At 43.9% G+C, this 26,435-nt stretch overlaps 2 protein-coding genes across 2 annotated transcripts in view; one reads left to right on the top strand and one right to left on the bottom strand.

Moving 5' to 3' along the window:
- Positions 1-15,649, bottom strand: part of LOC110088153 (netrin-4) — a 75,149-nt gene extending 59,500 nt beyond the window's left edge. Inside the window, exons 1-2 of the mRNA XM_020810287.3 lie at positions 15,419-15,649; positions 4,937-5,478 (exon numbers count right to left, since the gene is read on the bottom strand). Of these exons, the coding sequence (XP_020665946.3) occupies positions 4,937-5,478; positions 15,419-15,506 (630 nt within the window). The 5' untranslated portion in view covers positions 15,507-15,649. The remainder of the gene's footprint in view (positions 1-4,936; positions 5,479-15,418) is intronic.
- Positions 15,650-19,289: 3,640 nt separating this feature from the next.
- UROC1 (urocanate hydratase 1) overlaps positions 19,290-26,435 on the top strand; it is an 83,253-nt gene continuing 76,107 nt past the window's right edge. The window contains exon 1 of the mRNA XM_078385243.1: positions 19,290-23,129. Within this exon, the coding sequence (XP_078241369.1) occupies positions 23,004-23,129 (126 nt within the window). The 5' untranslated portion in view covers positions 19,290-23,003. The remainder of the gene's footprint in view (positions 23,130-26,435) is intronic.

Here is a 26,435-nt window from a genome sequence, read left to right on the forward strand (position 1 = left end):
GAAAAACATGTGATTCATGTGGCAGGGATGATGTCATTTCTAGCTTCTGCAATGTCTCCAGAGATACAGAAGAACCCCAAAAAATGAAGACCAGTACGCAACAGCCTCTTGGACCCGGCAGAATAGGTGTCCATCTGTGCCAACTAAGGAACTGACAGGGTAACTCTTAATTTAGCACCACTACAAATGGTTCCTCACAATGGGAAATATGGGGACTGTCAATCAAGCAGTAAGTAGGAATGCACTCAGCTACAGAGAACTGGGAGCTTTGTGCCACCTTAAAGGCTAAAATGTTTTATTGGGCATAAGCCTTTGTGTCTGCTGTGTCTGGTTGAGGGTAACCTGAGCTAGGTCGCAGGCCACACTCTTTTGCTGACCAAGGTCCACTCACGCCTTAAGTGTAATACCCTGAAGTTCCTGGATTTGCTCTAAGAAATCTGCCTGATGTCTGTCTGTTTTCTCACCTGAAAGGATGCTCAGTTCCTTCAGCCTATCCTGGAGAAGTGCATGTCAACAACAACCCAGCTACCACCCTTTCTCTCTTTGGCTGTGCTTTGGCTTAAAATAATATAAGCTCAGGCCTGTTGTTGCTGTGCTTTGGCCTGAGTTCCTGTCACTCTGATTAGTCATCAGATCAAGCATTCCTGCTCCAGCCATTGCCTTTTAGCTGAAATCATGTTGCCACAGAAGCCAGGAGAGGGCTTTTGCCAGAAACCCTCATTAGCCCATTCTCCGAATGCACTCAGTTTTGGCTTGCTACAACTACTGGTGGCTGAAGGGGAGCCTCATAACTACCTACGGAGAGCTGTGTGGAATCAAAGTTGGTGTGGTCCAATATTCTGAGCACTGAGTAGCCAAAGGAAGCTCCCCATAGGGCCAGAATGCAACAAGACCCTTCTAATCAAGACCCTGTCCATAAGCACCCCCTTTTGCATGCCTGGATACTTTTCTTTGTCAAAGTAGAGAATGCATAACACTTCTTTCTCTGCTTACAATACTGAGCTTCTCCATGCCACAACAGCATTTTCAGGACAGATTTGATGATATGCTTGGAAATAGATCATTAATAATATCATTAGAGATTTCACAATCTCCAGAAAATAGCTGACCATTCTCCTGTCTTCTGGACATCATTTCTGCTCATCATTTTCCTATGCATGGGATCGCTCCCCATTTTTCTTTCTGAAGGTGAAGAAATACTTTCACTTCTGTCTTTAAACCAGTTTTGTTGAAAGCCTGTCCATTTCAATACAATCTTTCCATGATTTGTCAGCTCCTTTTTGTTTGTTTGTTTGTTTGTTTGTTTGTTTGTTAGAATTAGGGTTAGGGCTACTCTTTCTGTCCTGTTCTCTACTCTGACACACCAGCTTCTTTCAGAAGAAGCAGCCATGGCACAAAATGTAATCTGATTTTGTGGGCAGAGAATAGGAAATGGGAGAGAAAGTCAAAAGAAACTTCCGGTATTATGAAATGTGTTAATACGTGTCCATGCTAAATTTCCCAGTTCTGTTCTTCCTAGTATTCCATACAGAGCATTTTGATATTTGCATCTCTCTCATAAAGCAGCTGCTCTGCTCCTTTTAAGTTTAGACAAATCTTATTTCAGACGCTCTCTTCTCATCTTTCTTCTCAACTGTTCCCAGAAACTCTGATGCTTCGAGGTCTTCAGCCCCGGTCCTTGCAACCTCTCAGAAACTGAGACTCAACCCACTCTAGTCATCCATGCACTTGTAAACTAATTTCACCAATGAAGTCTGGTTTATAGACTTGTATTGTTCTGCTTCAGATTCCCTGCCTTAGGTACTTGTTATGCATTAGATTCTCTGCAACCTATCAATTACTTAATTCTCCATTAAAATTCATTATGATAACTCCCTAACAGTGATCATTGCCTATTTATTTAACTGTAAATAGCTGTATGTTTATTCCAACTACGGAGTTGCAAACCTAACTATAACTTATCAGGAACAGGGCTGGTCCAAGGTATTTTGTTGCCTGTGGCAATGAACAAAATGGAGGCTTCCATCCATTCCTTGAAGAAAAAAGGCTGTTGGGGTAGAAGATTAACTGTTCTGCACAGTTGGCAATGGGAGGGCAGCAGCCCAGCTTATGGATACAAGGTTGGCTATGTGGCTGATAATTTTTTTCTTCTGACAGTTGCTGATGCTTCTGAGCACCTTCTTGACCTGGCTGACTATCTTGCTCTATCTGATAGCAGGGTCAGGGACTTTAATGGAGGAGGATTTTTACACTGGTACAGGCTGCAGACGTTCAATGGAAAGAGCTCCTGTCCTCCTTGTGGCTCAACATGAGGTAGCTAAAGGGTCCCATGAGATGACCAATGCAAAGCTCATACAGGGCTTTCACAGGCTTATTTTATCCAGAGTCACAGTAGTGAATTCTGGAGCAAACAGCTGAGCCATATTTGAACCACAGCTTCATTCAGCTTTAACAGAAAATGTTAAAAAATGCATTAGTCGTTCCCCTGTGGGGTTTGTTTGTTGCTGTTTTTTCCCCAGTATTTTAAAAATGTTTTTTAAAGGAGACCACATGGCATCTTCCTCACTTTAAGAGGTCACAGAAGGTGAGACAGCAGGTCTTGAACAGATCTGTTAAGCAAGGTACATTCAGCAAGTTGCCATAGTGACAGGTTACTTTTCTCACACACACACACACACACAATTCCTCTTCCCCTAGTGAATTCCATTACTAGGCTCGTTCCAGCCCACTTCATTGGTATCATCTGTCACACAGATTTCCAGATCAAATGAATGACTTTTTGATGGTTGAACCTTTTCTACATTCTACCAGGAAGTAAATAAACAACCATGCAAATGAAGTCTTTCCACTCCGTAATGGAGGTCTTTGCTGACAACTTGTTCTTCTTCCAGCTTTGAAACACCATGTCACAACAGATGGCCTTCCCTTGCTCCAAAGTCCTTTCACAAAGTCTTCTTATTTTCATTTCCGGATACTCCACATTATTAAAAATGTGCTTCTAATTTCCCAGATCCCACAAATGCATGAGCGGACAGTATGAAAAAACTCATCACATTTCACTTCCTGTGGGTTTTTTTTATCTCATCTGAGACCTTAAGCTCCATAGGTGTCTCCACCAGTACTTGCCCGTAAGCTTCAGCTTTTGATCCCATTTTCCATTTCATCATCATAAGGTAGGTCAAACTAAAACTAAAAAGCTGACTTCTCAAAATTACACACACACACACACATTCTGTGCTTATGCCTGAAATTCATTCAGAATATCACTTTGCCTTGCCGCCCACCAGCTGAACTGACACGAAATCTCTCATTCTCTCTGAAAACAGCAATATGATTAATTCCCACCAGACTCGGTGGGGCTGACCTTTGGACAAATATGTATCTGATTCTGTTGTCACAAGATCAAATACAAGACACTGTCCTATCCTTTATTTTGGAAGGGCAGGAACAAGATGAAGAGAGTAAGAACTATATGAGCTGTGGATAATAATACTATAGTTTAGAGAGAACTTTACTTCTAAGTCAAAGTCCATATATGGCGAAGACCTATATGTTGAGAGCAAAGAGGACATGGGGAAGCACACTCACATAGTGTTAAAGTCATGAAGTCTGCCCAGCCAGTTTCCTAAGAGTGTCTAATCTGATGCTCAATCATAGTGCCTCTGTCTCTTAGAAAAGAAACCTGAAATTTATTGAACTGGTTTGAATCCAATATTTCCTTGCACTGTATGTAGCAGATTATTTGCTTCTGTAACTCTCCAAATCCATTTGTCTATATCCCCTTCTGCCCTTTCCAGAAGCACCCAAATCCAGGCATTCTGGATTTCTGAGGATGTGATTCTCTAGGCATTTCCTTTTTCCCCAATGATTTTGTCTTTATGTGAAATGTGCCCTTTTCTCACAACTGTTCACTTATTTTTCTAATTAGCACTTATTATACTATTTCTGGTATACCTTTTGAAATGTTCTTCTGCTCCCTCTCCCCAGCCTTTATTCTTTCAAATTAAAATCCTGTTATAGTCTAACCTTTTATAAATCTATTGTTCAGAAACACTTGAACTTCATCTGGATTTGTAGGTATTCTTGACACTGAAGTTTTCCCAGAGCAGAGGGGCATTGAAAACAACAACACACATACACACCATCTGCCTCAAAAAGCAATAAGAATACACCTAAAAACTGTGGAGAAATGTAGAAATTGCCTTTAGTCTAAAACAATTCTTCTTAAAACTTTTTAAATCTGCTAAACTCTATTACCAATCCATCTATAGACTTACTTTGTTTCCCGGTAGCCTCTACCGAGCACTCTATTTCTGTGGGGGGTTTTTTGTTTGTTTTTTTTTGTGTGTGTGGGGGGGTTGTGATAATATATTGCTATTTATTTATAATTATTATTGGCCTCTGAACATGCATGGGGGGTGTACAGGAGGTGGGGAGGCGAGCAGGCAGGCAGACAGGATGGGGAGCTCTTGTAGCCCATCAGCAAATCCAAAGTAAAACAAAACCAAAAAAATATATAAATAAATAAATTAAAAAAAAAACCACACACACACACAAGAACAACAAAATAAACCTTCCCCTTAAGGATTGGGCTCCTTTTGTCACTCTTTGAAAAATATTGATCTCATCAGTAGCTGATCAGGCCTATTATGCAAAACAAAAGCTCCTCCTGGAAGACCCACAATTGCCCTCAAGAGGTGCAGTTTTTCCCCCTGATTCCTCCAAAAGTACTATTGGAGGCATCTGTCTTCTCCATTGTGGCACCCTCCCAGTGTGTACAAATTTTGCAGTCTAACAGTGATATTTGTCATCCAATACATTTGAAAAGTGTCAGGATAGGGAAGGCTATCTTAAAGCACTTTCGTTAATTGTAATTTAACAAGGTGAGGTGAATATTGAAAAGTCAGTCACATTCCAGTGGCCATCGCTTCCTTACCTCTCCCCTGGTGCAAGGCACCACATCTGAATACCTGGACGTACACAGAGATCCCTCCTTCGTGGCATCGTCTGGGAGACCAAAAGTGGCCATACAGTTGACAGAGAAATATTTATAGGGCCTCCAGGTCTGACCATAGTCCTGGGACCTCTCCAGCACCATGGCGGCTGGCCGAGGAGACTTGAACACCACAATGACATGGGTCAGGTAGAACTCTGTTTCGAAATCCAGCCTGATTTCCTCTCGGTGTACCCCTTGCGCAGATTGCCACCAGGATGCTGGGTTTACGAAGAAGTCATCTGTCATGGCCAAGGGGAGATGTGAATTATCAGGCTGGTTGGCATTACACTTGGTGCACCTGGGCTGTCCACAATTGTGGGAGGCATGGTGGAAGAGGCGGTGGTCAGGGTAAAAACAGTACAATTCAGTGCTGTTCTGCCCACAGGTGGTCAGTGTGACTGGTGTTCTGCCTGTCGCCAGATTCCCCACAGCAGGATTGCAGGCGTGCTCATCACAACGGAAGGCACGTAGCTTCACTGAACCTGAAACGAGAATGGCAAAGAGACACTGTGAAGCCCATTTGATAACCTGCTTATTTCTGTATCACAGAAATTAACCCATGATTAAAGATGGGGGTATCCGTACTCATATATGAATACGAATATCCCCACGCAGGTGGCATTTACGAAGGTCCAGCCCCATGGGGCAGGACGGTCCACTCACCAATCCACCGTAGACGTGGATGGCGCAATTCTACGAATGGCTCTGCGGCATGCGATCCGCTCGCTACTCCTGGCAGGAGGCGGGAGGACAAGCCTCGTTGCAAGGTCGAAGAGTGGCGAGCGGATTGTGCACTGCGGCATCACTGAATCGCACCGTCTGAGTCCACGGTGGATTGGTGAGTGGACTGTCCAGTCCCATGGGGCTGGACTCTCATTAACGCCACCTGTGCAGGAATATTCGTATACGAATATGAATACCTCCATCTCTACCTAGGATCTTTACCAAACACCGCCCACACCTCAATCTGCACTCCATTTCTTCCAATAATCTGCCTGCCACCCAAATCATTGTGTAAAAAACAAAACAGAACCTATTGTTTGAAGCCCAACATTTTGGACACAGAATAAATGGTGCAACTCGGACACAGATATTCAGGGTATATAGTTTATTGTTGGTGCTGCAGGGCATTAAAAAGAAAAGTGGGAGCCAGCCATATGATCAGAAAATGGATCTCAGTAGTAGGTATGATCTGATACCTGCTGTGCCAACCAGTAATTCATTTGTTCACTCTGCAATCCCCATTTTGAAACCCAGTCTAGACTGCAGCCCTCAGAGCCACTACATACATCTGGTCAGTGCTTGGGAGTTCTTTCCTTCTTCTCCTGTCCTCTGCTTTATGAGTAGCTCTTTGGAGGAGCAATTCTGGGGAACAATCTTATCTTCTGCAGCTGTTGTCGATTTTGTGTCCTCCTTCTCGCTCTGCTCTGTTTTGGACTTTTATTTACATTCTACCAGGTGGCCAGTAGGGGGGGCAAATTAAGCCAACCTTGCCCTGGTTACTAGGCCTGTCTCAGTCCCAAGACGCGAGCTGTCCTGTGGCACTTTGTGTGTAGACAGTGATGTTAACCAGAGATTGGAAAAGCTAGCGAATTTCTTTCAGATGACAACTCCCAGAACAAGCAGGCGACAGAATGGCCAGTTGCAACCACTTCATTGGGCTACTTCAAATCTTGCTTCTAAATGTGTTTATTATGTTTTCTGATTTATAATGATTTTCCTTTCCTTTCTCACATTTGGACTATAGCATCATCTCAACTTTTGACCTTACACACTTGACTGTAGACACTGAACGGTAGTTAGGCCATCCTCTTTCAGCCACAGGACTCAACATTCTTTCCACAGATCAAAAACAGCACGTATTTTATTTTGCTGAACAAATTTTATTTATTTATTTATTTATTTATTTATTGCATTTATATGCTGCCCATCTGACATAGGCTACTCTGGGCAGCTCACAACATATACGATAAAAAAACAATTTAAAATATTTAACAATTAATTTAAAATAAATAGTTCCAGATGGCATAAATCAAAAGAAAAAAAAATAAGAGTCACTTAACTGACTGAAGGGAAGGCCTGCTTGAATAGCCAAGTTTTCAACTGGCTTTTGAAAATGCCCAGCGAGGGTGCCAGCTGAATTTCGGTAGGGAGGCTGTTCCACAGCTGAGGGGCCACCGCCGAGAAGGCCCGGTTTCTTATTTTTTCCTTCTGGTCCTCCCTCGGCGTCAGACCCCTCAGCCATCCCTGCTGGCTATGTCAAGTGATTCGGGTAGATCTGCAGTGCAACATGTCACCAAGGGGTTTTGTGGAAGCTACTCTTATTTTGAAGGCTTCTGGGTAGACCTCTTCTGAAGAAGCTTCTGCCTCACCATTCACTTCGAAACAGTATAAACAACATTTAGCCATCTGGATTCAAGAATTGTGAATCCACAATCGTTAACTGTTGAACAGTTAATGCTGTTCAACAAGTGACCATGCTAACACCAGAGATGAGGGCTGAGTGGGGTCTGAGCAGAGGAAGGCACCTCACTGGGGAATTTCAGGATGAGGGCCCCCTACTCCGATGATGGCTTGGGAATGAGCAGACACAACAGTAAAAAAAGTAGGTTCTACAGAGATGCAAAACCCTCTTTGGATTCTATTTCTTTTTCCATACACAGTGGTTTAACAGCAGTTTCAGCACAGACTTAATTAAGGATAGCTTCATTGGGTGAAAAAGTATCAACCAAGCTTCCAGGTTTGTTTTGTGAGTAGACCAGTCTAGGTTGCACGTGAATTCTTGGACACCAGAATGAGGAGGAAATCAGAAATTGGTTTTACTACAGAGCAAGCAAAGGGGGTGGGTGGGGAGGGAGAGATCACTGTTGCCTTTCTGCTGCACAATGATGACAAGGAAGTTTGTCTGTAGTGCCTGCGAATGCAGCAGCATCAATAAATGGTTCCTGCCTGAACTGCTGTGTCATTAGGAATAGCAGAGTAGAGCACAAGACAAATAGACAGAGAAGGGAAACGGTGTGGGTGTGGGTGTGGGTGTGAGGGAAGGGGGGAAGGGATCAAAATCTATGGATGATGTAAAGCCTCACATTGGAAGAAATCAATGTGCAGGAGCTCGGTTGGCCTCCCAATAAGGCAGCCCATCCATCACTCAGTTATTCCCTGCAATGTGGGGTCATGGCAATGGGGCACTGTGTAGATGAAGGGACGGAGGACTCCAGCAACCAGGGACTTACCCTGAATGCTAAAAGAGGCTCCTTGAATAATTCATAAAAAGAGAAACAATCAAGATTGGAGTGTACTCTCCCTCTCTCAGCCCCAGAGGGATGCATGTCACTGAGGTTGAGGAAGGGTTGGCCCTTGATGAATGGGGCAGCCCAATAATCCATGCTTCTCCACAGTTTATGTATTTACTGCCCCTTCCCCAGGAGAGCTGCTCATGGAGGTGGCTGCTTGTTAGAAGGTGGCTGGCTAGCGATGGGGAGCATCTGGTGCTCTTTTGGCTATAACTCACCCAGCTGGAAAAGGCAGCAGTGGGCAACCTCTTAGATGGGTGATGCTTGAGAGTACAGAATCCCAAGGGGTCACCAAAAGTCAGTTATAGGCTTGCTTAAACAAAACAAACATCTGTTTGTTACCCCCTTTTTGGGGGGAAGGGATGTGTAGGAAAAACCAAAACTATCAACACAGGGATTCAGTGAGTCCTATAGAATTGCTCTCTCTGTTGAAAAGAGACAAGTCCTTGACTGCACTTGTCTTTGCTTTTTCCATGCTTCCAGTGGATGGGTCTAGTCCTGTTATGGGCTGTATTTCCCCAGCTGGATCTCTGTTCAGAAATGAGAAAAATGAACCAGTAGTCGAAAAGAAAGCCCTTTTATGCAGGGTGGGCTGACCAGTGCTGTGTGGTCTGGCTATTTTTGCTGTGTTTTGTTTTGACTAGAATCTCTGTGGTCTTTTCAATATGTTTTAAATTTGCAAAGCAAAAAATGCATACTCTTGCAGCCAACTCTAGATGGGGCCGTACTCTGGCTTAGAGAGGCAGGGTACACGCTTGGAGATTTTATGAAAAATTAGTGAATGGTCATGTAGCATCTGTGGTAATTCCAATATGTATGGGTGTGCGTGCATAGCTTGAGGTAATGGTGTATTGTTGTTTATGCAGATGTATGCATGTTAGAGTTTCATTCATGGGAGAAGTCCTGGAGTGGTCGATGGATGTGTTATGGAATGTTCATGTATGGTGCTCATAGGAGCAAAATAGGAGAGAATGACTTTGAGGATGAAGTATGAAAGGAGTGGCAGTTGGGTTTGGCAACCGGTTAGAGGGGCTGGGGTTGTGTTGTAGAGCAGTGGTCACCTAGTGTTGGGTGAATGTGTGGTAATGAATTACAAAGTAGAGCTTCATATCTGCTCCTATTTTGCATCCAAAGTCTTATCTTTTCTTTCTCCCTACCTCCTTGTTGTTCAAACAAATTCCTTTTCTTTTGTTTAAATTAAACTCTCCTCATCATTATTTTTAATTTGTTATAGGAGTCAAGCAAGTCATTATACCACATACTTGCAGGCTACACTGGAAACTTAACGAGTACTGTAGTTTCATCAAGGCAGTTCTTTCCACCTATCATCCACAAATTTAAGTAAGTCCACGGTTAGGAATGTTATGCTATGTTAAAAGAAAATCAGCAGGGTTACGGTGGCTCTGGCTGGAAGGCACAATTAACAGAGGCAATCCCAGATACTCGGATCCCTAGTAAAACACCAGAACTAGCGGCACTTCTGTATAGGTGGTTGCATGTGTTGTGGTTGTGTGCGAAGAGCGGGTGGCAAATCGGTAGCGTGAATCTCACACAAGGGCTGTAATGAACAGAGCACCTCTTCAGCTTATCACAGCATTTGTGGCACAAAATGCCCTTGATTAGCTCAGCCTACAACTTGATGCATGTTTAACTGGGAATGAGTCCCACTGAACACAGGCGGACTTCCTTCTGATTAAACATGCATGGGATAGTGCTTTGGGGCTGATATATCAGCTACAGCCCCTCCTAAACAAATATTATGATTTGTATATGTCACCTTCCTGCCACTTCTCTTAAGGAGGTTCACAGTTTAAAGTAATGCAGTGTACCAATTACAGTGGTGCCTTGCTTAACGACGTTAATTCGTTCCAGCGAAATTGCTGTAGAGCAAAAACGTCGTAAAGCGAAAATGAAAAAACAATTGAAACACATTAAAACCCGGTTAATGCGTTCCAATGGGCTAAAAACTCACCGTCCAGCAAAGATCCTCCATATGGTGGACATTTTCGGTGCCTGTATAGTGAAGAATCCATCCCTAAGCACAGTGGGGAGCCATTTTGAGCACCCGGGGCCATTTTGAAAACCTGATGATCAGCTGTTTTGATCGTCATAATGCAAAGAATCGGTTCCCGAAGTAGGAAACCAATGTTTGCAAAGCCAAAAAAAAACCACAAAAACATTTAAAACATCGTTTTGTGATTGCAATTGCAATCGCAAAAAAATCGTCGTAAAGCAGATTTGTCATAATGCGGGGTAATCGTTAAGCAGGGCACAACTGTAATAGGAATGACATGAAAGATAGTAAGGGAAGAGAAACATGCAACAGATGTAGGTACCAGAGCTGTGAGCTGGTTAGAAGAAAGATGGAACCCAAATGGCAGCTGTTCCTAACTAAGGCCACTGCCCTCATCTCTCTTTCTGGAATAGGTAGGTAGTATGGTCAAAGATGGAGGCATTTCAGGGAGAAGAGCCAAATCACACTTGCTTTGACTCTGAGTAAGGTTCTGTGCGTGCATGCATGTGCACATGTTGGTGAAACAATGAGATGCTCTTGTAAAACACCTGGGGTATTTCAACATAAAAGTGGTAGATAAATATACAGATACTCGGGATCAACTGACGATCAAGGCATAATGGAATTGTCTAAAGTGATTTTGTCTGCTCTTATGAAGCATATAAGAAATGTATTGCTATATCAGACCTTATTCAACATTTGCAAGGAACTTGGAAGCCAGTGTGTGAAAAGCTACCTTTCCCTAGAAATCCATAAATCCATTCCCCCTGCCATGTTGGCTAGGGAATGCTGGTTGATGTGATGCAAAAAACTAGAACTTCTAAACTCAAATAGCAACTAATAGCTATTAGGTGATCTACTAGTCATTGGTCTCCTTCTGAATGACTTAACTTCTGTTCACTCCTGCTCTGTGCTGTCAGAATGCTATCCGCCCAGAGTGGTATAATATACCAGATGGGCAGGATATAAATCAAATAAATAAATAAATAAATAAATAAATAAATAAATAAATAAATAAATAAATAAATAAATAAATAAATAAATAAACAAACCAACCAACCAACCAACCAACCAACCAACCAACCAACCAACCAACCAACCAACCAACCAACCAACCAACCAACCAACCAATCAATCAATCAATCAATCAATCAATCCTTTGGGGAAGTGTGCCAAAACAGGGCAGAAACATAGTTTCTGGGGAAATGTGGGACATTTCTGTATCTAAGTAAGTGTGGGTATGGCTGGCTTTTCTCAAGTAATTTAAAGTAAAGCTGCACTCTTTAAATGATTATAAACAGTTAACAAGTGACTTAAAGAAAACTGCAACTAATGTAATGTGCTTGCTAGAAATTCATAGTTTTAGAACTCTTATTCCAACAAAATGAGTACACCTTTGAAGGACTGGACAGATCTATGCTACCTATGCTTCTGAAAGTGACAGGATGAGGAAAGGCAACTGCAGAGCTCAAAACCTAGATATGCTTGTATGGGAGAATACAGCTCCTTGTGATGTGCCTGCTTTGTTTTCTCCTTTGTCTTCTTGGATAGGATAGCAAGAATGGCAGAAGTGGTGTCAAGACGTCCGTAGCTCCTCAAGCACTCCTGATGGCAACTTGGCCTGTGTTTAAAGCTTCTCTTGTCACATCGCTGGGACGGCATGAGGACGTTCTTTCTGAAGGCAATGGATAAACCACAAATTTCCTCCCACAAAAATCAACTGTTTGCCAAAAATACCGAGTTTTTAAAAGATGTGACAGAAAAGGCTAATTTTTCTTCAACCCACCATCTTCTTTGGGATGTACTGTATATCTTTATGAAAGCTTCACCCCATGAGGCAGAGGTGTGCGGGGGATGGGAGGGAGCAGCAACAGAATTCCTGCTGATCATGAGGAAGGAGGCTCCGGATCTGTGATAAAGAGAACTTGCTTTGCTTCCTAGAAATTCAGTTCCTGGCATCCTCAGGTAGGACTGGGAAACGGTCAAGAGCCACTGCCAGACAGTACTGAGAACCCAACAGGTTCATTGGTTACTGGTCCAGTTCTGAGGACAGTTCGAAATAGTTGTGAAGGATTACAAAACCTTACAAGTCTTTACAAGTTAACTGAGAAACTGTATTCTCCCATACAAATGTATCTGGGCTTGTGAGATGTGCTGGAGAGGCATTTCTTACTCCTGCCACTTTCAGAAGCACATGTGATGAAGACATAAGAGAGCCCCTTCTCAGTGGCTGCTGCTAGACTCTGGAACTCTTTGACCAGGGAGGCCAGGTTGGCTGCCTTGTTGATGTCCTTCCACTGGCAGACAAAGATCTTCCTATTTTGGCTGGTCTTCAGCAACTGATTAAAGACATGGGCTTTAAATATACGTTGTTTTTTATTTTTATGTGTCATTAAGCTACAACCCCAAGAGGGATTTAAAGGTGTATGAGATACTTAAGGAGGGTTTTTACTAGTCTTATCCCCCTTTCCATGTTGAAGCTGGGATTTGAACCCTGGTCTCTTAAATCTTGGCCCTTCATTCTATCCACTACACCGCACTTGGCTCTCATCTGCTAATTGCAATTATTAATGGTTAACTGGTCCATCTATGTTCTAACTTTTATTTTATCTTTATTTATTTATTTTATATCATTTTTAGGCCACCTTTCTAAAGGTTAGGGGACTTAAGATGGCTCATAATGTTAAGACAAGTAATACTAAAAACACAATAAATGATAGATTAAAAAGCAGTTAAACTACAATAATAACTAAATAATAATTAAAATCTAAAAGCATTTAAAATATTAAAAGCAAATTTGTCTGTGTGTTCTGTGCTGCAAAGTCAGAAGTGACTTATGTTAATATGGCTTTCAAGATAAGTGAGATATTTAAGGAACGGTTTTATGAATTCTACATCCTCCCTATGAGTTTCCACGGCCAACTGGGGATTCGAACCTGTTGTCCAGAGTCCTAGTCCATCACTAAATCACACTGGGAATCTACTAATAAAACCAAACTTAGAAAAGCAAAAATTCAGCATCTAGGAACACAGTCATAGTTATTAAAAGCTTGCCTGAAGAGATGGTTCTTCAGCTGTTTAGGAAAGAATTAAAGGAGGGATTAACCTAACCTTCCAAGGGAGCTCATTCTACAACTTGAGAGCAGCCACAGAAAAGGCCCTCCCTTGTGTCCACATCAACCTGTCTGCAGTGGCAATAGGATTGAGAGAAGGGCCTCCTCTGAAGATCTTAAGGGCCGAGAAAGCTTGTATGGGGAGATTTAGGGCTTTATAGGCAATTGCCAGCACTTTGAATTGAAGGATACCATAGTCGATGGTGCTGAAAGCTGCTGAGAAGTTGAGCAGAATCGACAGAGACAATCCGACCAGTTCCAACCATAGGTCACCCAAAGGCAACCAAAGCTATCTCGGTTCCACAGCTGGGCCTGAAGTCAGATTGAAATGGGTCTTGATAATCTTCACCCAGAAATTCATGGAGCTCAGAAACCACCACAAGCTCCAGCATCTTCCTCTGGTATGGCATGTTTGAGACTGGCCTATAGCTGTCCAGTAAAGTATAGTTGTCAAGGAAAGTATTTTCAATAATGGTTCAAGCATGCTGGCAACCTATCTTGCCGCAGGGAGACATTCACCATTCCCCTTACCTATTCAGTTAAGTCCCTCTCTGACTGCTTTTATAAATCATGGAGGACAAGGGTCCAGCACATACATGGGAGCTTCCACCGCTCCAGGAATCCTGTCCACACTGTCAGGTTGCACCAACTGAAACGTGTCCATTATAACAGGACAAGGGCTCATAGTTACATCCTGTGTCCGACCCAAAGCAGATCTGTATGACTTTGTGTCTCAAGCCCTGGACAGCTGCTGCCTGTCAGGGTTGTCATCGTCGTTTAGTCGTGTCTGACTCTTCGTGACCCCATGGACCAGAACACGCCAGCCCCCCCCCTATCTTCCACAGTATCCCATAGATTGGTCAAATTCATGTTGGCCGCTTTGATGACACTGTCCAGCCATCTCATCCTCTGTCATCCCCTTCTCCTCTTGCCTTCACATTTTCCCAACATCAAGGTCTTTTCCAAGGAGTCTTCTCTTCTCATGAGATGGCCAAAGTATTGGAGCCTCAGCTTCAGGATCTGTCCTTCCAGTGAGCACTCAGGGTTGATTTCCTTTAGAATGGATAGGTTTGTTCTCCTTGCAGTCCAGGGGACTCTCAAGAGCCTCCTCCAGCACCACAATTCAAAGGCATCAATTCTTCGGAGGTCTGCTTTCTTTATGGTCCAGCTCTCACTTCCATACATCACTGTCAGGGTAGGGAGCACTAAACCAAGTGGATGAACAGTCTGGCCACTGAGAAGACATTTTCATCCTTATATAAAGCAGCACACTAGAGGGCTCTACACGAATGAGAGAGGATGCCTCACCCTGCATACATGTCTGCAATTGGTATCCTGGACAGCAGCTGAAAATATCAAAATTTTCTTCTTGCAGGGAAGAGATATTGAAAAGCAAAGACACGTTTCACATAAATGATTGGCTTGGATTGAAAGGTACACCTCCTCTGCCCCTTGTTACTCACACAAACCTCAGTTTAGTTCCAGCAGTGTGTGCCAGGTGCTTTACACAAATTCCGAACCCTGACACAGAAATACACATCATTTATGGCACCCCTCAGTGTTGTTATTTGTTTCCTGGATCTCTATTTAAGCTTCCATGTAGACAAAAGAAAATATGTTTCCCTAACGTCCGAAGAGTGAAAACTGTTCCCTGAAGCTAGTTTCTGCTCTCTTCCATTCTGAACCCTGGACTCACAGTCCGGCATTCACGGGCTGTTTGGGGAAATTTCGCTTTCTCTCTGCCTCAACTTCCTGACTTCAATTTGGGAATAACAGAATAGTAACCCGGAGAGATACTTGTTCGGCAGCAACGAAATAAATAAATAAATGTGACCAACTTCTAGACTCGGTAATAGGGAGGGCTATACTGTATCTCTAAAAAGCCACTTTGAAAAACAAATGGTACAGTAAATATAAAAGAGGTTTACAAGCTACGTCTTCTTTTGATAACCCTGCGTTAAAAACAGACACGTTCATGCCTTGATTATTTGTTCCTGCTTACCTGCTCCAAGTTGGCCAGAAATAATATACTCCAGGAATATAATGAGCGTGATGCGTTTATGCTGCGCGACCCCGCCTAGGAAATCCATCTTCACCGGCGACGTGAGGACAAAAGTAATAATATTTGTACAAGTCTGCTATTCACATGACCTTTCGGAAGAAAACCTTCCCTTCGGGCAGCGAGGATCGTTGGCGTACCTCTCCTTTTTCCCTTTGGGAGGCTGTTGTTGTTTTTTGTTTGTTTCTTTACCCTCCCCTGCGAATGTCTTGAAACGCTCGGCGCTGCCTGTGAAAACGAGTAGCGGTGGAAAGTTTTTTATTTGATCCCGCGAATTTGGTACCGGGGCGTTGAGATCGATGCCTGCCTTCTCGTTTCCCCACCGCCACAGCGATCGATCCCCACCGCGCCCTTTCTAGCCCCCTTTGCCTGCAAAGGCCATCGCTTTCCCACGTGGCGTCCCCGTGCTTTATTCCCCTGCGTGGGGTGTTTTGAGAAGCCGTGACTCTGCTTGCAGTTAGGTAAGGAGGACACTCCCCCCCATCATCCCCACATCCCGCTCGCTGGCCGAGGGTTTGCAGTCGCCTGCCCCAGAAAGCACCTCCTGCCCCTGCGGCGACCGTCAGCCCGCCGCTTGCCGCCTCCCGGGCATCCTCCGGAGCCTTTTAAATTCAGAGCCCGGCGACAAGTGGGAGCGACGCCCCGCCCCTTCGCCCGCTTCGGACCGGGCGGGGGGGGGCTTGCGGTTAACTCAGAGCTTCGCCACGCCCCCTGTCGGGCGAAGCGGCCAACTGCACCACGAGGGCCGGCCTGCCAGGCGTGGCTGGCGACAGACGACGATCTCGAGGGGAAAAAACCTCCCGGCGCTAGCGGGAGCTGCGGCGGTATAAGCCCCAAGCGGTCGCGCCCCCAGTTTAAGGGAGGGTCCCGCTGAATAGGCGGTCAGAGAAGGTTATCTGGAACACAGAGTCACACGCCAACCTATTAAAGCAGGATCCCGACGACCTGTTTGAATTTTGTCAAAATCTCCTGCCCCCCCCCCGAACAAAACTTGAATTCATACAAGTTCTTATTTATTTTATTTATTTGACTTATACCCCGCCCATCTGGCCTAAAAGACCACTCTAGGCGGCTTCCAATATAATATAAACAATAAAATAATACAAAAATTATAAAAACCATATGTGACCTGGCTGGCCACTCTGCTGTCACTGCCTACTCAGGCCTCTCAGAATGCCCACCACGCCACTTCACACTCGCTGCCACCAATTATAATAACCAATTAAGAAGGACAAAGGTTTTCTTCAAAACAAAACAGGTTTATTGATAACAAAAAATATGAAAATCACAAGTAGCTAATCACGATGCCAATCACTGCTTCTTATTTAATTAATCACAGACTTTCCCTCACTGACTATCCAGGCACACAGGCCTCTAAACAAGCTCCTTCTCCCTCACACACCAGATCTGATCTTTCACACCCTCTTCACACCCCTTTTTATTCCAGCTCCTCCCTCTCCAGCTTCCCCCTCGGTCACCCCATTGGCTGATGATCCACTGCCCAGCTGTGACGGACAGGTGATGGTAGGGCTGTCTGTTACACCATACTATAACATAAACAATACAAAAATAAAGTAGAAAATAGATAGAATAAACAGAAGTTCAGGTATTGGCTGGAGGCTGAATGTATAGCCATGTTCTTCATTGACTTTTAAAAATACCCAGCAAGGGAGCCACGCGAATCTCAGGAGGTAGGTTGTTCCAGAGGCGAGGAGCCACCGCCGAGAAGGCCCAGTTTCGTGTCTTTTCTTTCCAGGCCTCTCTCGGTGTCAGGCTCCTCAGCCTCACCTCCTGGCTCGCATGGGTGATCCGGGTAGATCTTGGTGGGAGCAGGCGTTCCACCAAATATCGAGGTCCTAAACCGTTTAGGGCCTTATAAGTGAGCATTAAACTTTAAAGTTGATGCGGAAACGAATGGGCAGCTAGTGCAGCATGGCCAGTGTAGGAGAAATATGCTGGTATTTTCTCACTCCACAGAGGAGTCTGGCCGCCGCATTCTGCACCACTTGAAGTTTCCACATCAGCCCCAAATGCAGCCGCACGTAGAGCGCGTTACAGTGGTCTAATCTTGAGTTTACACGCGCATGCACCAAGGTAGTGAGCGCCCCCCCATGTCGAGATAGGGCCGCAGCTGGGCAATCCGCCATAGGTGGAAAAAAGTGGTGCGGACTACCGACGCCACCTGTGTTTCCATGGTGAGCATCGGGTCCAGATGTACCCCCAGGCTGCGGACCCCGCTCTTCGCAGCCAGGGTCACCTCCCCAAATATGAGTCACCTAAGCCGCCAGCCATGGGGCCACCCACCCTCAGAACTTCCGTCTTGTCCGCATTCAGCCTCAGCCCATTTTCCTGCATCCACTGCAGTTCAGTCCCCAGGCAGCGCTAAAGGGACAGGATGGCATCACCTGCAGTTGGTGAAAAGGAGATGCAGAGCTGGGTGTCATCAGCATATTTTTATTTATTTATTTATTTATTTACAATATTTTTTATCCGCACCATTGCCAGTGACATGATGCTCCACACCCCCTGATGACCCCACCCAGCGCTCTCATGTAGATGTTAAACAGCATTGGGGAGATAATCGACCCCTGTGGGACCCCACAATTGAGACTCCATGGGGCCAAAACATTCTCCCCAAGCTGCACTCTCTGGGGACGGTCCTCCAAGAAGGAACAGAGCCAGGCAAGCGCCAAGCCACCAATTCCCAACTCAGAGAGCCTCCCCAGGTCTATGGTATCGAAGGCCACCGAGATGTCGAGGAGGACCAACAGAGACATTTTGCCCCAGCCTCCCTCAACAGGTCATCGTACAGGGCGACCAATGCCGTCTCTGTACCATGGCACGGCCTGAAGCCTGACTGAAACAGATCCAGGGCGTGTGTTTCATCCAAGTGGGCCAGAAGCTGGTCGGCCACCACCCTCTCCACCACTTTGCTCATGAAAGAAACATTGGCGACGGGCCTATAATTGGCAATTTTGTCCGCCGCCAAATTAGGTTTCTTTCTTATGGGCCTAATTAGTGTCTCCTTGAGGGCAGATGGAAACCTGCCCCCAAGGAAAGACCCATTTATTATTACTGTGGCCCATTCTGTTGTTATCGCTGGGACAAAGCGATGGGAGCTCACTCCGTTGTGTGGATTTGATCTTACGACTGCTGGTCTTCTGACCCTGTAACACAGGCTTCTGTGGTTTAGCCTTTTGGGTTTTCCTGTAGTGATGTATGGAAGTGAGAGCTGGACCATAAAGAAAGCTGACCACTGAAGAATTGATGCCTTTGAATTGTGGTGCTGGAGGAGACTCTTGAGAGTCCCCTGGACTGCAAGGAGAACAAACCTATCCATTTTGAAGGAAATGAACCCTGATTGCTCACTGGAAGGACAGATCCTGAAGCTGAGGCTCCAATACTTTGGCCATCTCATGAGAAGAGAAGACTCCTTGGAAAATACCTTGATGTTAGGAAAGTATGATGGCAAGAGGAGAAGGGGACGACAAAGGATGAGATGGTTGGACAGTGTTGTCAAAGCTACTAGCATGAATTTGACCCAACTCCAGGAGGCAGTGGAAGACAGGAGGGCCTGGTGTGCTCTGGTCCATGGGGTCACAAAGAGTAAGACACGACTAAACGACTAAGCAACAACAACATCAGCAGGCAGAGGGACTGAGGGAAGGAGAGAAGTTTGCAGTGCCCTCGCCGTGGTGGTGGTGGATGGGAATTAAACGCTGGAACTTCACATCTGGCTGTCAGTATTTCTTTGTTCCCTCCATGGTGACCTGTGTACAAAAATGGCTATTTGAGAAGATTCTCCATTGGAAGTACAGGTGCTCATCCTGAAAGTTCCCATATCTACCCTGGCCCTACAGCAAGTCCAAACTCCCATCAACAAGGGAGGAACAGGTCTTTTGTAAAGTAAATGGCTCTTAATTGCCCACTGAAAGGCAAAGTACCTTTAAATGTTTTGCATTACAACAGAGACATCACACCCAACAGATGGTGTTTTAAGGTCTCATAAGATTTTGTTTGTTGCTAGTTTTTACTTATAAGGAAATGGACAATTAGATCTTATTTACTTATTTAGATCTTTTTACTTATAAGGAAACAGACAATTAGCACTGTACTTCCACATTCAAGTATGCAGGCTATCCCCGCCCCCCCTCCCATGAGCTGGCTACTCAATTTACTGTCTTCAGAAGGATGGAAGGCTGAACCAACCTTGAGCCTCTTGGAATCGAACACAGGCCATGAGCAGGCTTTTGGCTGCAGTACTGCAGTTTAAACACTGCAGCACAAGGCTCCTTTCATACCTTATATACCAGGTACAATTCAAAACTGAGCAGGGCACCCCTGCTCTGGTCAGGAGCTGTCTATGACCAGGTGACTAGTTAGCGACGAACTTCTCTATCTGTATTCTGTCCATCATTTCTTTTGCTTTTAAAAATCCCAGCCCAATGAAATATAGCTAGTAGACATATTATTCAGCGTGCTTATAGCTGAGAAAAAGCAGTTGCTTCCCGATGTTCTTTGGTGCTTTGACCATCAAAAACACTGCACAGTTTTTTCATTTTTTCCACTTCTTAATGGATCTTTCTCCTCATAGGAAAATATGTAGGAGAAGCGATGTGAAACCATGGGAGGATTGCAACTGGAAAACAGTACCATCTCACTCCTCTATATAATTGCACATTTTAGTCAGGACCATGAAAATACAAGCCTCTCCTGGAAGCACCCAGTAATTTGGTAAAGCCCCGGTACGCAGTCCAGAGTTTAGGCAGGATCTGAATTAAAGTTTTCTAGGCCAAGTCCAACCATCTATTAACGGGTCATATTTATTACTTGCAAGATAGTATTCACTACCTTTTAGCACTGAGACAGATTTTCTAACCCCTTTAAGTGCTGAGAGAGGTTTTCTAATCTCTCACTGCACTGGCTCTGATTAAGTATTTGGAAAGATTTTCTAATCTCTTTCAACACTAGATCTGACTACACGCATGTACCGACACTTCCTTAGACATAAGGAGAGGCAAAAATTTTCATCCTCCTCCTTTCTTTTTCACCATATACGAGTTCCTCCTCCCTCCCAAATGTTCATTCCTGCAACCCTCTGATAAGAAGCTTATCCTCCGATCCTTTCTCCAACTGTCTTTGACTTAATACTCTGATCTGCGAGGATATTTCATTCTTCTTTTCCTTTGCCCCACCCCGAGGGATTTGTGGACTCTGTGTGTAAGACATAAGATAAGCCTCCGTTTAGAAGCCGAGTTAAACTCAGGGACTCTTCCTCTCTGAGGAAGACTAAGCCTTTCATACAGGGATCTAGACTGGGGATCAAATCAAACAATACCAATATTGTTATTGGAAGCTCATAGTGATTCCATAGAGATCGCTGTCAGAGCAGTCAGACTCGCAAATAAAACCTATGTTTACTGTATATCCCAATCATAAACTGTAAAACAAAGCAGCCTAAATTGCCAGACAGTGGAGGGGAAAAAGCTTGTGCTTGGGCCCTCAGCATTTCAAGAATTCCAGCTGCTGCTGCTGGTATCATATGCCGTACGTAGTTTGTATGGTAGGAGGCTAGTGGCCAAACTGTGTACTGGAAATGGCCCAGTAGAAAGCAGAATGCCTCGAGTGTTGAATGAAGCTGATTATCACAGCAGACGTTTTCCACACATCTCACAGCTTAGCTAATTAGCTTGCTTTGTTTTGGGTTGGTCACTGGGCAGTAGGCACAACTTCTATATATTCCAGGCATGACTGCTTCATTACAAAGATCTGTCTGAATCACATCTCTGGAACATTAGCAGATCTGAACTTCCAGCTGCAACATAACTGTAACATAAATGTTTGGATGTCGTTTTTCAGTTCTCTCTCTCTCTCTCTCTCTGTTCACCTACCTGCCTGGACCAGCCCAGAACATTCTGCTGTTAGAAGTGGAATTGCCAATTGCACCTCATCACTCAAATAAAGCTGCATACAATGCAAAGCACATCAATTTTTTTTTTTTTGGCATGTGAAAATGACAGTCTCACAAACACCTCCCTCTACTTGACGTACAAATGTAGGTTGTTCTTATGCAATACCCCAAATGTGCTGCTTGAGATGGTTGCCTTAATCTACCTCATGGTAGGGCCAGATGTGCAGCCTGTATCCTTTTTGAAATCACATAGAATCATTGACTTGCACATCTGGAATCCAAGGGTCATGAAGTAAAACTCCCCACCTAAGTAGGAAATCCACAGCTAAAGAATCCCTGTGATCATAGAATTACATAATTGTCGTAGGGTTGGAAGGGACCCTGGAGGTCTTCTAGTCCAACCCCCTGCCCAAGGCAGGAGACCTCATACCATCCTGGATGGACATATGGTTTAAATATCCCTAACAAAGCAGAATCTACCACTTTCCAAGGTAGTCCATGCCTATTTTCAAACAGGCCATAGTGTCAGAATGCATGACTTAGCATTTAGTAGAAATTTTGCTTTCCTTGCAAATAAATCTAGAGGACAGAATGGTGATTTGTATGACATGCCTCTGTCTCTCACTGAAATTACAAGACTACTTTTTATTTGTAAGCACGTACAGTATGCCTATCGTTTGTTTTTGAAAAGTGCTCTGCAAATTGCTACTGGCTCAGAATGCAGTTGCCTGGACTTCCACTTGTTTTTAGGTTGCATTCTTGACCCTGTTGATGATTTTTGATCTGAGATAATTGTTTGAAATATTAAAAGCTTTCTGACATATATGCTAAGATCTTTTTCTGAGGCTCAAATAATGCCACTGTCAGAGGTGTGGCTCGCGGTCTATTCAGTACAGAAACTCCCTGAGATGACAGTAAAGTTCTAAGAAAGATTTGTCTTATTGAATACTTGGAAGAGATTGCATTTCTTAGAGCAGGGGTGAGCCACTTGCAGTCCCCCAGATGTTCTTATGTAATTCCTATGATCCAGCCAAACATTATCTAGCCCTAACTTTACAGGATTGTTGTAGAACCCTCTTGGGGATTTCTAGAATCTGACTTTGAGGTATACATGTTTTAATAACTAAATACAATTTTTTAAAAATAGTGTGAAATGGCAGTTCAAGCCCCCTAGGTGAAAAAGCCCAAACAGAGAAGTCTAACCCTTTGCTATACAGAGTGTACAGTACGTGGAACAAGAAGGCCAGGTTTGTCTGTCCTCCTGCAAACACTTCCCCTCCCCATACTGGAGTGGAGGCAGTGAATGTTTGCAGCGGCAACAGCGGTGTGTGCAAAGTACAGGAGGAGGCTAAAATTTGGTTCAAAGTGACAAGGCAGCAGCATGCGCAGAGAACAACCCAAGAGTAAATTGTTGGACCTGTGAATGATTCTTCAGGAGGAGGAGGCAGGAGAAACCAATAGGATTGTGCAGGCCGAATAGGTGTGCCAGCCACAGGACAGACGGCTTCCATCAGGAGTGATCTCAGAACTTTGGATCGTCCAGCACTTGTTCTAGGCGTCCTTCTTCGGGGACGAGTGCTCTGTGCAAGTTCTTCTAGGGACGTTCTCTCATAAGTGATGTCTACCCTGAAAGAAATTTGTGGTGGGCTCCCCCTGGACCCTCTTCCTATGAACAGAGGCCGAAGGAGTGGAATCCCTCATTCTCCAGTCAGGACGCCTAACCTCACGCCTCAGGAAAAGAAGGTAAGGGAGGTGTTTGTTGTCATCTTTCTCCATGTCAACTTCTGTTAAGGTTACTGCATTTGGGTTTACCATTAAAGGTCAGAAAATTAATTCATTCCTTTCAGAAGCAGCAGAGGAAGACAGGTATGGTGACAGATAAAGACAGATAAAGACAGATAAAGACATAGTGGTGCATCCATTTTGAAAAGTAAATAACTTTAATAGGTGAGACAGATCTTTTTCTCTCTTGCTCTGTAAATTTATCTAATTCCAGTCAGGGCATGAAGTAGCATACAAGGATAGGACATTTATGGTCCAATCCTAAACATGTCTATTCAGAAGTAAATGTGAGTACATTCAAGGGAATATTTTCAAATAATAATATTTACGCTTACAAAAGGGAACTAATGAATATTCTTGCATTTACCTTGAATCATGTATGAGGCTAATTAAGTATATGACAAACATACATGCTCTATCAGTAGTATCCCACATTACTATGTATGGATGTGGAAGCTGGAAGGTGAAGAAAGGAGACTGGGGAGAAATCCATTCATCTTGAAAGGTAGTGTTGGAGGAGAGCTTTATAGATTTAGCTGGCCATGAGAAGGGCAAGCAAGTGGTAGATCAAGTGAAACCTAAATTATCACTATCAATAAAATTACTAAACTGATGCTAAGATACCTTGGGCACGTGAGAAGACAAGATTTAGTGAAAAAAGACAATAATGATAGGAAAAGTTGAAGGCAGCAGAAAAAGAGGCAGACCAAATATAAAGTGGATTGGGTTAGTAAAGGAAACTAATGCCACAAGTTGGCAAGACCTGAGAAGGGTTGGCATTGACAGGATGTTCAGGAATTTGTAGTAATTTGTAGGGTTGCCGCAAGTCAGAAGTTACTTGATGGCATGTAACAATAAAACATTGACAAAGGACTTTTGCATGTTATTCCTAGATGTAGTTTTCAAAGAAATAGCCATGTTAGTTTGTGGAAGCATATTAGACAAAGAGAGGAATGAGGGGAAGGAGTGGTTGTGGCACCTTTAAGGTCTCTCTCTCTTCTCTTCTCTTCTCTTCTCTTCTCTTCTCTTCTCTTCTCTTCTCTTCTCTTCTCTTCTCTTCTCTTCTCTTCTCTTCTCTTCTGGTTTGCTTCTTTGTCTGATATCCCATATTATTGGGGCTATGCGTTCTGTAATTCATCCTGCTATATTCTGTCCATTGCAGTGGTCATAATAAAGATGCTGTAGGCGGGGAAGAACCAATTTTTCTTAATAGCCATTTTTAAAAAAATTCCGTATGCCTCAAAAAAATTGCTGTTTATTTAGTGCTAAGGACTGCTTATTCATTTGAATATAATTCCTCATTGCAAGCTTTGGTTGCTGGGAAAGGCCAGATTCTCATCACTCAGGCAATGTTCCTTTTGCCTTGCTTTGCATCACTTTTAATGGGCCTTTGGACCTTTCTGCATTGATGGTGATCAGCACTGTGGCACTTATTTACAGAAACTTAGCATTTTCCTAGAAGAAGCTGTCAATTCTTGTTTACTTTTTTAGGTATAAAGAGGATGGTGTGGGACCGAGGGGGGACTGGGAGGTGGAAGCCCCCAAAGTAAAGCATCCTGGCTCGCTGATGAGCACCATAATACCTCCAGTCTGGCAAACAATAACTTGAAGGCAGACTCCAATCAACCCCACACTGTTGGGCAGCAGGGAATTGGAGGGGGTGGAACAAGTGGATGCAAATGGGGGGAATAAAATTAATGCAATGTAGACGTTAGACAGAGGGAAGTTTTCTCGGTCCCTTGTAACACTAGAGATCAGTGCTCATATTTTGAGGCTGATTGGAGAATCGGGAGAAAGAAAAGAAAGTGCTCCTTCCAACGGGCACAATGTACAGAATTCTCTGCCACAAGACATAGTGAAGACTGGCAGCCTGGATGGCTTTGAAAAATCATGAAGCAGAAGCAGAATCAATGACGTATGGAGGTACGTCAGAGGTAGTTTACCGCACAGCTTGCCAGGAAATACAAGGGGAGGGTGCTGTTGCCCTCATGTTCTGCTTCTGGGCTTTCCATAGGCAGCTAGGTCTTTGCATATACTGTACCTGTGTGTGTTTTTGCAAGGCTTTCTCTACGAGCCCCATGGCACAGTGGTTACTGCAGTCAAGATACTGCTCTTGACCTTAGTTTCATCCCGAAAGGCTCGGGTATCTGGCTCAAGACAGACTCAGCCTTCCATCCTTCTAAAGTTGGTAAACTGAATACTCAGCTCATGGGGGCAGGGGGTCAACATGTACCCTGCATAATTGAATTGTAAACTATGGAGTGCTTTAAGCATTAGGGGCCAGTATGTAAGCAGTACTCTTTCTCAAAATAAAATAAAATAAAATAAAAATTGATTTATGTAAAGTTGAGGGGGGTGGACTCAGCTTTTCTAATCAGGATGTCATTAATAGGCTTGAACTGTTCTCCCTCGGGTGGTGGGAACTCACTACAGGGATTATATATTATTATTCCCTTAAAATATTTAGGGAAATCAGTGACTCTGACACAGTAAGCTAAGAGAGATGGACTTCAAGTGGTTTGGTCCATGATTGTTGTTGTTTTGACTTTGCATTTTCGTCGTGCAGCTCTGTCTTTATTTGAGGAAGCAGCTGTACTGTAGTTATGGGACCTTCTTCATAATAGTGCTTGCCTCCCCCCATTCCAAAAAGGAAAAAAAAAAGATAGAGTTAAGAGGTTTGCTTTTCTTTGAATGAGAGAGTAACTGGTAAGCACTTTGTAATGTTTGGTTATTGGGAGAAAGAGTGCTCAAAGGTGTGGACTTTTTAACCTTAGTTAATACTAAAGCTAAGAAAATTACTATTTTAGACTGCAACTCCTGGAATCTCCCAGTCAGCATGGTCACTGGGTATTGTGGGTACCATAATCCAAAAAGTAACCTTTCTGGACTTTGGTTGATTAATCAATCCCCACCTTTCTCCCTTACGCATTTCTAATAAGATTTCCCCAAACTGGCCTGTTACAGGGATGCCTCTATTTACATAGTTTGTTATGTTCTGTCAAATCACTTCCCATTTATAGCAACCTCCAACCCTCACAGGGCTTTTGAGGTACACAAGATGTTCAAGGAGCAATTTACCATTGTCTCCTCTACTACCTCCTAAATGGGTTTCCATAGCTGAGTAGGGATTTGAACCCCTAAATCTGTAGTCCTACGGTCTGTCCACTACATTGCAGCAGTGCTCCCTTTCGGTTTAATTGTTTTATGTTCCTCAGTGGATTTACTGCATTGTTGGTTTCTCAGACCTAAACACAAATGCTGATGCTG

This window comes from Pogona vitticeps, chromosome 2 (assembly GCF_051106095.1).
Source record: "Pogona vitticeps strain Pit_001003342236 chromosome 2, PviZW2.1, whole genome shotgun sequence".
NCBI lineage: Eukaryota > Metazoa > Chordata > Lepidosauria > Squamata > Agamidae > Pogona > Pogona vitticeps.